This window comes from Stenella coeruleoalba (genome assembly GCF_951394435.1).
Source record: "Stenella coeruleoalba genome assembly, chromosome: 7".
In the NCBI taxonomy this organism is placed as follows: Eukaryota; Metazoa; Chordata; class Mammalia; order Artiodactyla; family Delphinidae; genus Stenella; species Stenella coeruleoalba.
In genome coordinates, this window is record NC_137153.1 from 88011452 (window position 1) to 88025846 (window position 14395).

The 14395-nt window shown below is 47.2% G+C and overlaps 3 protein-coding genes across 4 annotated transcripts in view; 2 read left to right on the top strand and 1 right to left on the bottom strand.

Moving 5' to 3' along the window:
- Positions 1–5311, bottom strand: EXOSC3 (exosome component 3). The gene is made up of 4 exons (XM_079927408.1): positions 4983–5311; positions 4086–4235; positions 1390–1541; positions 1–320 (listed from the first exon to the last, which is right to left on the bottom strand). Exons 1-4 carry the CDS (start codon positions 5304–5306, stop codon positions 119–121), a joined length of 828 nt encoding a protein of 275 aa, XP_079783534.1. The 5' UTR covers positions 5307–5311; the 3' UTR covers positions 1–118.
- Positions 5312–5407: 96 nt separating this feature from the next.
- LOC307189073 (uncharacterized protein) lies at positions 5408–11330 on the top strand. The gene is made up of 3 exons (XM_079926811.1): positions 5408–5698; positions 6425–6538; positions 10537–11330. Exons 1-3 carry the CDS (start codon positions 5459–5461, stop codon positions 10828–10830), a joined length of 648 nt encoding a protein of 215 aa, XP_079782937.1. The 5' UTR covers positions 5408–5458; the 3' UTR covers positions 10831–11330.
- A 2034-nt stretch (positions 11331–13364) lies between these two features.
- Positions 13365–14395, top strand: part of DCAF10 (DDB1 and CUL4 associated factor 10) — a 56521-nt gene continuing 55490 nt past the window's right edge. The window contains exon 1 of one of the 2 annotated variants that reach the window (XM_079925824.1): positions 13365–13964. In XM_079925824.1, the coding sequence (XP_079781950.1) occupies positions 13414–13964 (551 nt within the window). In that variant the 5' untranslated portion in view covers positions 13365–13413. The remainder of the gene's footprint in view (positions 13965–14395) is intronic. The other variant, XM_079925825.1, reaches the window with a different exon arrangement.

Here is a 14395-nt window from a genome sequence, read left to right on the forward strand (position 1 = left end):
CTAATAAGACATCTTGTCTTCTGAAGATTTAATAAGGAGAGGTTCACCTGAGAAACATTCCCCCCAGGGAAACCCAGAGTCTCTTGGCTCAACTGACCCATAAAAAAGCCCACATAGATCAACTTTCTGCCAATCTGGAGAAGATCTGTTTTCTTTGATCTGCTGTCATGTGTTCACAGGCTTCTAAAACGTTTGCCAAAATCAAAGTCTGCTGAATGGTTTTTGCCTTAACCCATATTCTTCCATTCATTCCAAATACTATCTCCAGTGGGTAGAGTTTTCCCACTTCTTGTAGGATTTCACAGTCTGGAGCTAGCAGCCTGGTGAGGAAGAGAAAGAAAATGAAAATAAAGTGGCAGGGTGTGACCTGACTTTCCTTTAGAAGTCTCCTTTTCTGAGCAGTTCTCCACAGTTATTCAGAGCTCCACCAACATCATCCCAAGAACAAGGCACATGACAACATTTGCCCTCTTTCTTCCAAGAAGCTTACCACAGGTCAATGGTGGACTATCCTCTCCAAAGAAATCAAACTCCCTATGTCACCAACTTTACAAAAAATGTATAAAGTTCTTCCTCCACATTGTCAGAGCACCTTAATTCTTGACTTTCAAACTGTAGCTTTTTTACTGTCTATGGTGCTAAGAGAACACTTTAACCTTATTTTCCTGACCATGTAAGTTATTCCTTGGTATTAAATTCAATACTTGGAGAGGAGTGTTGACTCTTTCAAAACATAAAGGTGCTGCTTGGTTAATAACATACTTCTTTAATCTCTTGAACTAATTCTGCAGATCTGCAGAATAAGTAGCAAAGAGATATGCAAGATATGCAAGAACCTCAGTGGCTCTAGGAGTAAAGCCCTTTAATAGGGCATAGCTTTGGGTAGGTAAAGGTCTAAACAAAGAATCTGCTTCTGGGAACTACTAAATCTACCAGGACAGAAAAGAAGGAGCTTTCTGTGAATGTCTGTATAAGCTTGAGGATCATGTCAGCCTAGCTTCATTTGGCTTCCATTATAAGAGAAATTTGATGATATTGTACAATAGTAAATTGCACCTGTATACAAGTGACTAAGAAGTGGGGGAAGGCCAGTTTTCACATTTGGTCTGAGTATATCAGCTATAAGGAACAACCAACCTTCCAGCAGAGAAATCCAGACTCCATATCAACACAAACTATAACGCCAAATACATCCGAATTTGATGTATTCACATTGAGAGGATGGGACTAAATGCATGAGTTTACAACTGTGCTAAAATGGATACTGATTTTTAACTTTGAGGAGCTATAGCCATTGTTATGAAGAACCTAAATCCCACAGATAAGTCAGCTTTCTAAGAAGGTATAATATAAAAGACAACAGGCAAGCCAGAAGGCAACAGGACTTACCTTCTAATTAAGCCCAAAGTCACTTTAAAAAGCAGACCATCCTGTCCAATCACACCCATTCCATTGGCTCGTCCACAGCTGTCAATACAGACCATCTCTGGTTCCATATCTTTATTAGCAACCACAAACTGGCCATAGATGAGATCTCCAACCTACAATGATAATTAAAAAACAGTTCATTTCCTCTCAACAAACCATGCTATAGGTGCTGCTGTTGGTTCTTTTCCATAGGTAGCAATGCCAGCCACCTTCAGTTCTGTGGCTAAATGACTGACTACACTCCAGGATTCTCACAGTCACTCTGGAGTTGTGCCTTAAAAGAAGGCAAAATTAACGCACGTACCCCTACCTTTCCCCCACCAGAAAAATCCCCAGACTGGGAGCCATCTCAAAGCCAGAGAATAGGACTTCCCTGGTGGCACAGTGGTTAAGAATCCGCCTGCCAATGCAGGGGACGTGGGTTCGAGTCCTGGGCCAGGAAGATCCCACATGCTGCAGAGCAACTAAGCCCAGGTGCTACAACTACTGAGCCTGCGCTCTAGAGCCCCTGCGCCACAACTATTGAAGCCCTCGAGCCTAGAGCCCGTCCTCCTTAACAAGAGAAGCCACCGCAATGAGAAGGCCACAAAGCGCAACGAAGAGTAGCCCCCGCTTGCCGCAACTAGAGAAAGCCCACGCACAGCAACGAAGACCCAATGCAACCAAAAATAAATAAACGAATAAATAATTGATTTTTAAAAAAAAGCCAGAGAATACCCTCTGGGGTTACACTGTAAAATATAGTAGCCACTACCCACATGTAGTTATGTAAACTTACATTTAAATTAATTAAAACTATATATTTAAAATTCAGTTTCTCAGTTGCATTAGCCACATTTCAAATGCTCAGCAGCCATGTGTGGCTAATGGCTACCATAATAGTCAGTGCATATGTAAAACATTAGCATCATCACAAAAAATTCTATTACACAGCACTGCTTTAAAGAATTACAGAAACCCCTGGCATGCAAATTATTCCAAGCAAAATGGAACACTGGTAATTCAGTGACATTTCTCCATGCAAGATTTACTTTAGGGGCTTCCCTGGTGGCGCAGTGGTTAAGAATCCACCTGCCAATGCAGGGGACATGGGTTCGAGCCCTGGTCCGGGAAGATCCCACATGCCACGGAGCAACTAAGCCCGTGCGCCACAACTACTGAGCCTGTGCTCTACAGCCTGCAAGCCACAACTACTGAGCCCGCGTGCCACAACTACTGAAGCCCGCACGCCTAGAGCCCGTGCTCTGCAACAAGAGAAGCCACTGCAATGAGAAGCCTGCACACCGCAACGAAGAGTAACCCCCGCTCGCCACAACTAGAAAGCCCGCAAGCGTCAACGAAGACCCAACGTAGCCAAAAATAAATATAAACAAATTTTTTTAAAAAATTTTATTTTAAAAACCTCAAAGAGTTGAACTTCAAAATGACAAAACTAAGGAAATGGGAGAGTAAACTTGTTCTGTTAAGTACCTAGTATTGTTAGTTCCTCAAGGAACTAGAGGAACAAAACATTCTCTGCCTTTAGAAGCATTTGGTTTCGGAGGGCAGTTGGGATATACATATAAACAACAAACTTCATTCAAGGCTGAATCTAGTAAATAAGAAAAGTGACTGAAAATTAGGGATGTTTCTATGGAGGTGGTGGTGCTCAGCCTGGGTCTTGAAAGATAAGCATGTATTCCACCGGCTAAGAAGGGGAAAGAGTAATCCAAGCAGAGGGAACAGCATGAGCAAAGGTACAAGGGCAGGAAATTATGAATTCAGTAGTGCTCTTAAATAGTTTGGTGTGGTTCAGGCAGGGCCACATGGAGGATATAATTACGGATGAGGGAAGACCTCTGGAGCATAATACCAAGGAAACATGTAGGCTTTGAAAAACTTTTTTTTTTTGAGAAAGGGGTGTGTGAGGCTGTCAGCTCTTAAAAGGAGGGGCAAAAGTGTACAGGCAGGCTTTACTAAGGAGGTCAGTGACTAAATCCAATCAAGGGATAGCTAAGGCCTGAACTTGCAAAGTGGAAATAAAGGCGTGTTCATGGAAGATCAGAGAGACTCAAAAAGGATCAATAAGATAAAGCAACTAAAGACACAAGAGAGGTGAGTGAGAAAGGGTAAAGAAACCACCAAATTTCTGGCTTGCTTGGATGGACAGGAAGAGTATGGCCATGCTACCTGAAAAGCCCAAATTGAAAACTTGAGGTAACAAGACTGCTCCTCTGTCGGCTGCAAAAAGGGATTGTTGGGAAACAGTGATGTGACTGAAGCTGTGAAATGCCAGTCCTGGGACCCACATCCAAGATAGATGGATGGCTGATATGGCAATTTCCACCACTCTTCTCTCCTTCCTCTCTGAGCCTATGGCTTACTTCCTTGTCTGGTGTATATGGACATAACAAATAACAGAGAGAACACATATAACCTTCCAACTCAGTAGAGATGAAAACATCCAACAACATAGCAAATGTAAAATAAGTATGTGGTTCCGGTCCCAGAGCTGGAGCATCTGAAGGAACTCTTGAAGCCTGGGGTGATTACACAGATCCTCCAAGATCATCCTATACAACTAGGGAAACAGGATCATTCCGGTAGCCTTCTGGATATTTGAGTGTTTAGGGAACGGATATTTCTTTTACTTTTGAAACCAAAGGTCCTGTCATTACCTGCACATTTGGTCTGTTTCTTTTAGTTGCACCTTCAAATGACAAGTAAGACAAAGAAGCTGGCTCACTCCCTCCAACATCCACTTTGAATATATCTCCAGACTTAGCTGTCACTATGCCAATCACATGGTCTCCTTTCACTGGGACATACTACAAAAGAAAACAGAATGAGAGCACAACCACAAATGACAATCATTTTTAAGACATCTTCAGCAAGTCCTTAGTGGTTACTTTATGTTTGTCATTGTAAATATTTAGAAAATACTTCGAAATCCATGTTTACAAATCGATAAAAATCTTACAACAAACTTTATTATGTCACTTTCAGTAAAAGAAAAACAATCACATGATAAACTCTCGGGTTTCCAGCTTCTAACAGTCTGTTCATTTACGTCACTATCACCTACCTCTTCTGTATTCTTATCAGAAACTCTCTAGCTTCTGTTTGCATATGAGTACAGTGACACAGGGGTCCTTACAACCAAGGAAGGCCATCCCATTGTCAGACAATTTTTTCCTATGTGAGAGTTCTTATTTATTCTAAGAGAAACTGAGCTCCCTGTGACATCTATTCATTAAGCCTGGCTCTTTGGGACCCCGAAAGACAAGTCTTCTGCTCCCTGACCTATGGGGTTTTGAAGACAATAACCATGTCTCACAGCCCTTATCCCCTTACATGCCAAGATTCTCAGACTCCTTTCTCTCCTGGTCGCCCGTCTCGGGCCACGTTCCAGTTGTTCACGGTCCCTCTAAAGGAGGTGCAGAGGTAAGCACAGGACTACGGTGGCTCTTGGCTAGCCTTAACAGAAGAGGACTCCAGGGCCCCTTCCGTGCTTCTTCCGAAGAGTATTCCCAGCCCTCTCCCGGCCGTACAACCCCTCTGGAGTCGCAGCTCACCCGCTTCTGCTGCGAGTCCACCCAGTAAACGCCACCGCCGTTGCCACTGCCGGGCTCCTTGTGACGGAGGCGGCCGCACTTAGTGACCAGCAGCCGGTCGCCGCAGCGCCGCAAGCCCGGGCCGCACACCACGCGCCCCCGGGAGCGCGCCCCGGCGTTCAGGCGCAGCGGTCGCTCCCCTGCACTTCCTGGGCCTTCTCCGTCCTCCTGTCCAGGGAGCAGCAGCTCCTCACCCGGGAGCACCACCTGCTCTAGCACCGCACGTGCCGCCCGAGCCCTGTAGCCCGCCAGGGATTCCGCAACAACAGCCGCCGCCTCGGCCATAGCGGTCGTCACCACACAGTTTCCGGTTTCCGGCTCAGCGTCCAATCGCCAGCCCGCCCCAGGCTTTCCGTTTCCGGCAGCACAGGCCTGTGGGACTTGAACCTGTTGTGAAGCCGGTTAGTCCTGGGCCGGCAGGTTCCCTCAAGGTGGCCATGATTGTGTCTCTAGCCCCCGCCTGTCCTGCAGTCTGTCTGCAGGTCCGCAGCAGAAACGCGCAGCTTGAGTCAGTCGCGGAGCACCCACTTCCAGTGTCTCGGATCGCAGAGTGGGATACAAGACGCCGCCACCTTTCTTTCCGTGGGAACCTTGGGAAGTTAGCAGAGGGCCTTCAGGAGTTGGCTCTCTCTTCTGACTCCGGCCTCAGAAGGACTGCTGACCTTTTGCCAGGAAAAGTATTTTCTTTTTCAGTGGGAAACTTGTATCTATCCACATTGTGGAAGACACAGGGAAGAATCAGAAGAAAATGAAACGTGTTAGTCTTGCAGCCCCGTGTGTCTCCCTTGCTAGGCTGTCAGCTAGTTCTCATTCTTGGTAGAGCAGGTTCTGGCACGAAATAGATAATACCTGGTGAATGAATGAATGTTAACATTTTGGTGTGCGTTTCTCCCTAGGCTTTTTTTTTTCCCCGCAAATATATACATATCACATGCGTATTTCCACATAATTGAGCTGCCCCTACATGGCCTGGGAAAATAAGTAACTGCACTTAAATCCTTGCTGCTGCTGTCGCTGGAGCACGCTTTAGTTGCCTATGTGAGAAGCAGCTGAATTGCAAATCAATAGCATGTCAGGTCTGCCCTTCTGACTTTCAGGGCTCTCACTTGAAATCACAGTTTCATCTGTCAACTGGCACCTCCAATTAGCACTCGGTCAGATAATCCAGTAGGAGTCAGAGCTCCTGGGGACTGGAAAGGCTTGGCTCTGACCGATGGCTTTTAGCTGTCCTCCATTTCTTCTGCCCATCTCTGAGGTATCTGCTTCCAACCTTAATTTTTAGAGTTTTAGGATGTTTAAGACAGATGATCTCTAACATACCCTTGAAATTCTGTAAGATGCTGCTGAGCCAACTGAATAAGATAATAGAGGCCAACTGAAGTGTAACTTTTGTTGTTTTGCAGTCAGATTATCACAGGAGCTGTTCTTGGTCGGTTACCTTTTGCAGAAGGAATGGCACAGATTCTTTTTCTCTCCTCCCCACTCCAACCCAGTTCCAGAGGGTCTGGATCCAGCAGGTATTCGGTGACCACGACTACCTTGATCGCGGCTGACCCAAGGCCATGCCTGTATAGTACTCAATGACGTCGGGTCTGGGCCAGACAGAGTGAGAGGTCAGGAAATGGTCCCTGGATTGTCCCTCAGGCACCCCCACATCAATAGAGGAGTCTCTGTCAGAAACTCGGCCCAAACCTGGCTGAGGAGGCATATCAAGGGCACTTCTGTGTGGGAAGCACGTGGGCATCTGTCTGGCTCATTCCCAAGTCCACAGATGAAATCAGAGGCCTGGAGAAGAGTAGTCACCTGAGACCTGAAGCTCAGGCCTGGAGGGGTTAGGTTGAAAGCATCTCGCAGGCGGTGCCCTGCACGTCGGGCCCAGAGGGCTGGGCACATGGGAAGGGCACCTGGCCTTCACGCCGCGTGCCGCTGTGTCAGTGCTTTGCCGCCTTGGCGTCGTGCGGCCGATGGTGAGTGACCGCGCATGGCCGAGGCCTGGGTGGCGGGCAGGCCTGGGGATGCAGAGGTCCGTCCACGTGCAAGTGGCTGGAAGCCAAGACCGCAAGCAAGTGTGCGGAGACAGTCTCCGAGCCGCGGACCCAGACTAAGGCAGCACGCCAGTGCGGTGTTGGGGTCCAATTGGGCAGCGGTTGCGAAGTTCGCGTTTCGGAACGGCGTGTGCAGCCTTTTCTTGGTGTGAAAGTGGCCGCTGCGACTGGGAAATGCAGATGAGGCCCGGGCCAGTGCAGTCGGCGGCGCACTTTCCAGCGTCGAGGCCGCGTCTTGCTTTCGGCCAGAGCGTGGGGTCTTCCCAGCAGATCCGCCTGGGTGGATTAGGACCGCTTCTTGTTTGGGGGGCTTGACGGCCTGGAGCCAGTGCAGCAGGGGCGGTGCTGCCCTCGACTGCCTCTGGGATACACCTTACCATTTCTCAGTATTTCCCTCGGGGAAATGACCGAGTTGCCCTTCGGAGAGGTTGGGCCGTACCACGGCCTTCTGGACTCTTTCCCAACACTTCCTTTTTAGAAATCTGTGCTACTTGAGAAGTTGGAAAAGTGGTATCTCTTGGTTCCTTTTCTTTGTTGACAGGTGGAGTCTGTAACTTTCTATCAACAAGACTAATTGAGCTTTTGCTCTGAGCCAGAAATTCAGCTGAAGCACCTTCCATGCCCTGGGGGAGTTCACTGTCACCACGTGAAAATACCAAGGGTTATGGTGTCTGTAACAACCTGATTAGGGTGTCAGCCCTGAGAATACAAAGGATGAAATGATTGCCTCTGTGGGAGGAAGGTAGGAGTCAAGATAGGTGTCCTGAAGGAAGTAGTATTTGAATGAATCTTTAAATTTTTTTAGTTCACTGGATTCTAAAAATTACAAATGTACTGCATGCTGATTTTCCTTTTGTACATTTATTTATTTATCTATTTATTTTTGGCTGTGTTGGGTCTTCGTTGCTGCGCCCAGGCTTTCTCTAGTTGCGGTGAGCGAGGGTTACTCTTTGTTGTGGTGCGCAGGCTTCTCATTGCGGTGACTTCTTTTTATTTTTTTTGTTAACATCTTTATTGGAGTATAATTGCTTTACAATGGTGTGTTAGTTTCTGCTTTATAACAAAGTGAATCAGTTATATATATACATATGTTCCCATATCTCTTACCTCTTCCATCTCCCTCCCTCCCACGCTCCCTATCCCACCCCTCTAGGTGGTCACAAAGCACCAAGCTGATCTCCCTGTGCTATGCGGCTGCTTCCCACTAGCTATCTATTTTACGTTTGGTAGTATATATAAGTCCATGCCACTCTCTCACTTTGTCACAGCTTACCCTTCCCCCTCCCTATATCCTCAAGTCCATTCTCTAGTAGATCTGTGTCTTTATTCCTGTCTTGCCCCTAGGTTCTTCATGACCTTTTTTTTTCTTAGGTTCCATATATATGTGTTAGCATACAGTATTTGTTTTTCCCTTTCTGACTTACTCCACTCTGTATGACAGACTGTAGGTCCATCCACCTCACTACAAATAACTCAATTTCGTTTCTTTTTATGGCTGAGTAATATTCCATTGTATATATGTGCCACATCTGACTCTTTTTGAATTATGGTTTTCTCAGAGTATATACCCAGTAGTGGGATTGCTGGGCCATATGGTAGTTCTATTTGTAGTTTTTGAAGGAACCTCCATACTGTTCTCCATAGTGGCTGTATCAATTTACATTCCCACCAACAGTGCAAGAGGGTTCCCTTTTCTCCACACCCTCTCCAGCATTTATTGTTTCTAGATTTTTTGATGACTGGCGAGATGATATCTCATTGTAGTTTTGATTTGCATTTCTCTAATGATTAATGATGTTGAGCATTCTTTCATGTGTTTGTTGGCAATCTGTATAGCTTCTTTGGAGCAATGTCTGTTTAGGTCTTCTGCCCGGTTTTGGATTGGGTTGTTTGTTTTTTTGTTATTGAGCTGCATGAGCTGCTTGTAAATGTTGGAGATTAATCCTTTGTCAGTTGCTTCATTTGCAAATATTTTCTCCCATTCTGAGGGTTGTCTTTTGGTCTTGTTTATGGTTTCCTTTGCTGTGCAAAAGCTTTTAAGTTTCATTAGGTCCCATTTGTTTATTTTTGTTTTTATTTCCATTTCTCTAGGAGGTGGGTCAAAAAGGATCTTGCTGTGATTTATGTCATAGAGTGTTCTGCCTATGTTTTCCTCTAAGAGTTTGATAGTTTCTGGCCTTATATTTAGGTCTTTAATCCATTTTGAGTTTATTTTTGTGTATGGTGTTAGGGAGTGTTCTAATTTCATACTTTTTTTTTTTTTTTTGGCGGTACGCGGGCCTCTCACTGTTGTGGCCTCTCCCGTTGCGGAGCACAGGCTCCGGACGCGCAGGCTCAGTGGCCATGGCTCACGGGCCCAGCCGCTCCGTGGCATGTGGGATCTTCCCGGACCGGGGCACAAACCCGTGTCCCCTGCATCGGCAGGAGGACTCTCAACCACTGCGCCACCAGGGAAGCCCCTATTCCTAGATTTTTTATTCTTTTTGTTGCAATGGTAAATGGGAGTGTTTTCTTAATTTCACTTTCAGATTCAGTCTTCCTATCCCCCAACCTTCCCTCCTGACCCCACCTGAGTGGAGACCTTGGAAATTGTTCCCTGAGGGCCTTTTGTTGCCAGCCAGAAGCTAAACGAGATAGGTGCATCATCCCCTTTTCCCTGCTGAGATCCTTCTGCCTACTCGCCAGACCTTTGCTCATCCAGGATCAGTCTCTCAAGCATTGTCTCCCTAATGACCATAGGATATAGTGTCACACTATTGTTTGCTGGACTATTCTTCCTATTTTTAGGTGGTTAATGGTTTCCAGTATTTTGCTTTAGCAAGGGTAATGATTATTAGTATAGTCATTGGAATCAAATACACTTGGATTCATATCCCAGCTCTGTCACTCTCTAGCTGTGTGACCTTGGGGAAGTGTGTGACCTCTCTGAGCTTCAGTTTCTTTGCCAATAAAATGGGGAGTGATAAAAAGCATTGCTTCCTAGGATTTTTATAAGAATTACATGAGACAGTTAATATGAAGCATTGAGTACATGCTTAGCACATATTCATTGCTTAAGTATCAGCTATTAATTTTGCAAATATTGTGTCATTTAGGATTAAGTGGGGACAAAGGGATAATTATCTAAGCTTCACTTTTCTCATACAAAAAGGTTGGTATTTGGGGGTCCTTATGTATTAAGAGTCTCTGAGTCTTGTTTCTGAGGTTTCTGATGAAATGGGTGTTTAGAGGAGAAAGAAGTAGTTGGAGTGAGCAAAGAAGATTTCCCAGCAGAGCTAGAGTTCCAGGTTTGCATTATATTGAACTTGACCAAGATACTTACCTGTCTGGAAAGTTTATTGTGGCCTGACTTTGCCTCTTTACTCTAATCTTGGGTTTTTTCATTAATGCTTATTTTGTTAGGCCTTGTGTTTTATTGGCTGTATTGTGATGGACAGAGATTCTGCTTCTAACTGTGTGTTTTCTTGCAGGTCTGTGTGAACTGGAGAAAGTCTGACCTCCCTGCCTGGGAAAAGGCAATGCTGGAATTTGCACTTGCTATTTCCCGAGCTGATGACATAACAGATGACCATTTCAAAAAGCTCGAGGTGCACGGATTCAACCAAGAAGATGCCTGGGATATAGCTGCAATTTCAGCTTTTTATGCCATGTCCAACTGCCTTGCTCATTTTGTCAGTCTTGTTCCCAACAAAGAATTCTATTTGATGGGCAGAACCAATGATGTCAAAGACATCAGGAGTGAACCTGCTGCTCCCAAAGTATAAAAGTCTGAACAGAAAGGCCAGTGTTTACATTTCCAGCACATTGCATTATGAGACACCAGTTGGGAAGTAATTTTTTTAAATGTTTAGTCAATGGATAGGGAAGAAAGTAAATAAATTTGTTCCCTGCCTGCTTGATGAGATAGATCCTAAGGGACATGTGATATCTGGGCCTCGGGGAAACCTTTTACTTTTTTACTTTTGTTGTGATGTGAAAGGAGCATCAGGGACAAAGGAGTTCAGAGGATGCTTTAGGCATTTCTGATGAACTGATATCTGTGAATTTCAGCAATTGAAGTTGAACATATTTTAGCTTTTAAAAATAGTGTTACATGGAAATTGGTCTATATAGACTGTGTTTTGTTTTTTTTGGGGGGGGGGGGTTCGCGCGCCTCTCACTGTTGTGGCCTCTCCCGTTGCGGAGCACAGGTTCCGGACGCGCAGGCTCAGCAGCTACGGCTCACGGGCCTAGCCGCTCCGCGGCATGTGGGATCTTCCCGGACCAGGGCACGAACCCGTGTCCCCTGCATTGGCAGGCGGACTCTCAACCACTGCACCACCAGGGAAGCCCTAGACTGTGGTTTGAAATCAATTCTGTGTTAACATGATGGTATATAAAGGCTCTGAAAGGCAGTGGGTAAACAGAAGCAGGCACCAAGTTGTTCTATCTTTAGTGCCTTCTCCATTAACTTCCAGTGATTTTTATTTAAATCATGGTCATCTCAATAGAATTTTAGTCCTTATGTAGTTTATCCTTATTTTAGGGTTTAGTAAAAATTATTTGGAACAAGAAGGTTCTCATATTTTAAGAAGTATAAGAAAAAACTAACCCTGACATTACTAAGCGACTCGTTCTGCATGTTACAACCACCACTGCCTTAAGTGTGTGGCTGTCTTAACTTTTCAGGAGACATTTTCATTATCTAACTGATAGAGGTACATGCAAACCTACAAAATGTCTTTGTTTCCATTTGCCTTCGTTAGATTCTCTAAATTGCCAGGGAATAGTTCTTAATCAGTTTTAGGGCGACAGTTAATTTTGAATTGCCTGAACTGTGAAACCTGGTTATCTTGAGACAGCACAACTCTTGTTGCAGAGCTTGTGTTATTCTGTTGGAACTATATCTTAAATACCTTAGAATATGTAACCTTTTAAAACTGACTTTTGAGGGGAGGAGGCAGGGGCATAAAAAAAAAAAGGAAAAATATTGAGTTTTATTTTACTTATTGAGAAAGTTAATAGCATTGGTGAATATATCATGGTCAAGGTTTTATACACCAAAATAATTTTAGCCATTGGCCATAACTCGGGAATCAAGTAGAGGGCCTTTATTAAGTATCGGTTGCAGCCAGAAGTTGTAGGTCACTAAGGGACATTATTTGTTAATTATAAAACAGACCTCTACCCCTAACATGGGGAATATCTCCAGAGTAATGGCTGCCTTGATCTCCTCTGAACACTTGCTTCTTGCCATTTTTCAGTCAGCTCATGGACAGAAGAGTTGAATAACTACTAACTTTGCTGGTGGGAGGAACTGCTGAATGTTCAGCCCTCTCTGAGTCTCATTCCTTTACTTTTGAGATCTTTCAGACTATCCTAAACAGTCACCAGATGGGAGCTTTCTATAACTCAGGTCTTGATCAAGGCCTAGAAGGGTTGTCAGTTCTTATACCTACCTCTTCTTATACCTCAGGCTTCCCTTCATTGAAGACTCTCCTTCCCTCCCCAAGAAACACACCAGTTCGTTAATCTTTTTCTGCAAACAAGTCCTATGTATTTGTCTTCAACAGCAGTGGTGAAGGGCCTTGCATCTGTTATGCCCTGCTTGGCAGAGGTAAGCAGGACTGACGGTGGGCTCTATTGCTTGTAAGGCTGAATTGATTCAGGTCTTCAGCTCCCCTCAGTGACTCCTGACTGGATATATGTTCCTTCCTGCAGAGAGGAAGGCTTTGGCCTTGATAAAGTCTTGACCTAGTAGGTCAAGTAACTGGGAGTTGGGCAGAGCTCCAGCGCACCAGTAAGCCCCATTTCCAGGCAATGTACAAACCAGGGCTTTTTAGTGCAGAAGTTAACCCGAGTCCCTAGATTCCCAGGCTGTGTAGGCAGTACACCATGCTACTTACTATGCGTGAGCAGCCCATAATATGGTCATTTCTTACCTTCGCTGGTCTCAGTGTAGAGATGATTATGTAAACAGTACATAATCATACCCAGCCTCTTGGACTGACTAGTCAGGCCCTGTCATCCCCAAGGACACAGTCTGGTCACTGACAACCACATACTGATAATGTCACAAGCGGTGCCCAGATGCTAAAGTTACTCCATGCAGCCCAGACCCTGGGCATCCTCAGTTGCGCGCCCACGCACCTAGTCGCTCCAGACCTCCAACCCTCCGGGACGCGGTACCCACAGTCGGGCGGTGTCCCTGCTTTCTTGGTCCCCAGCGGATGATGGCCGAGAGGCGGCGCGGGTTTCCCAGCCGGTGGGGTTAGGCCAACGTACGCCGGAAGTGGCGGCTGGGGCGGGAGCGCCGAGGTGTCGGCGGGCGGGGCAGCAGCCAGGAGCTGGGAGTCGGTGCGTTGGTCATGTTTCCCTTCGGGCCCGGTAGCCCCGGAGGGGACAGGGCGGCCGGAGCCGGGGCTGAGGAGCCAGCACCCCACGCGAGACAGGCTGCAGCTGCCGGGCCGCTCCCTTCTCCGCCCCCGTCGCTACAGCCGGGGGCTGACGCAGCCCCTCCCCCGTCGCCCTGCGGGAGCCCTCGCCACCCCTGCGCCCCTTCGCAGCCCCAGGCTGGGCGCGCGGGGGAGCTCCGGCCGCCCGGAGCTCTAAAGCCCTCAGCCGCTTCCGCCCAGGAAGAGCAGTCACCGCCCTCCCCGCCGCGCCGGCAACCTGGGCCTGACTGCAGGGCCGGGAGCCGGGGCCGGCACTGCCTCAGCGCCCGCCTGGGCGGCCCTGGCGCCCAGCTGTTCGGGTGGCTGAGAGAGCGCAGCCTGGGCCGCGGGGTGTTCGTGGATCCGGCACGAGACAATTTCCGCACCATGACTAACCTCTATGGTTCCATCCATCCCGCGGACTCGGTGTACCTCAGCACCCGCACCCATGGGGCCGTCTTCAACCTCGAGTACTCGCCCGACGGGTAAGCGCGGCCCCTCGGAGGGCGGGGACCCGTCTCCGCGTGGCGCGGCTGCCGGTGGGCGGCTGCCCGGGGCCCGCTCGCTCGGCCCGGGCCGGGGTTTGAGAGTCCGTTTGGGGCGGCCGGCCTTCGTGCCCCTGGCTCTTTATGAAGCACTCTGTCGCTATTGCAGGCTCCGTCCGGCCCTTGGAGGTAGGCGAGCCCGGGACTGGTTTGCTCCCCTTCAGGACCGGCGCTCTGTGAAGGAGAAGTGCCAAAAGCCCCCCGACAGGTCTGTCAGAGCCAGTCCAGAGCTAGGGTTTGCTGGCACACCGTAGATGCTCAATAAGTACACTTTGAATAAATGCCCGTTCTTTCCCTGTCACACTAGGCTTGTGTTTTTCCCACCTAAGCTTGGTCAAGGGTACGGAGCCTGCAGACTCCCTGTTCCCTGT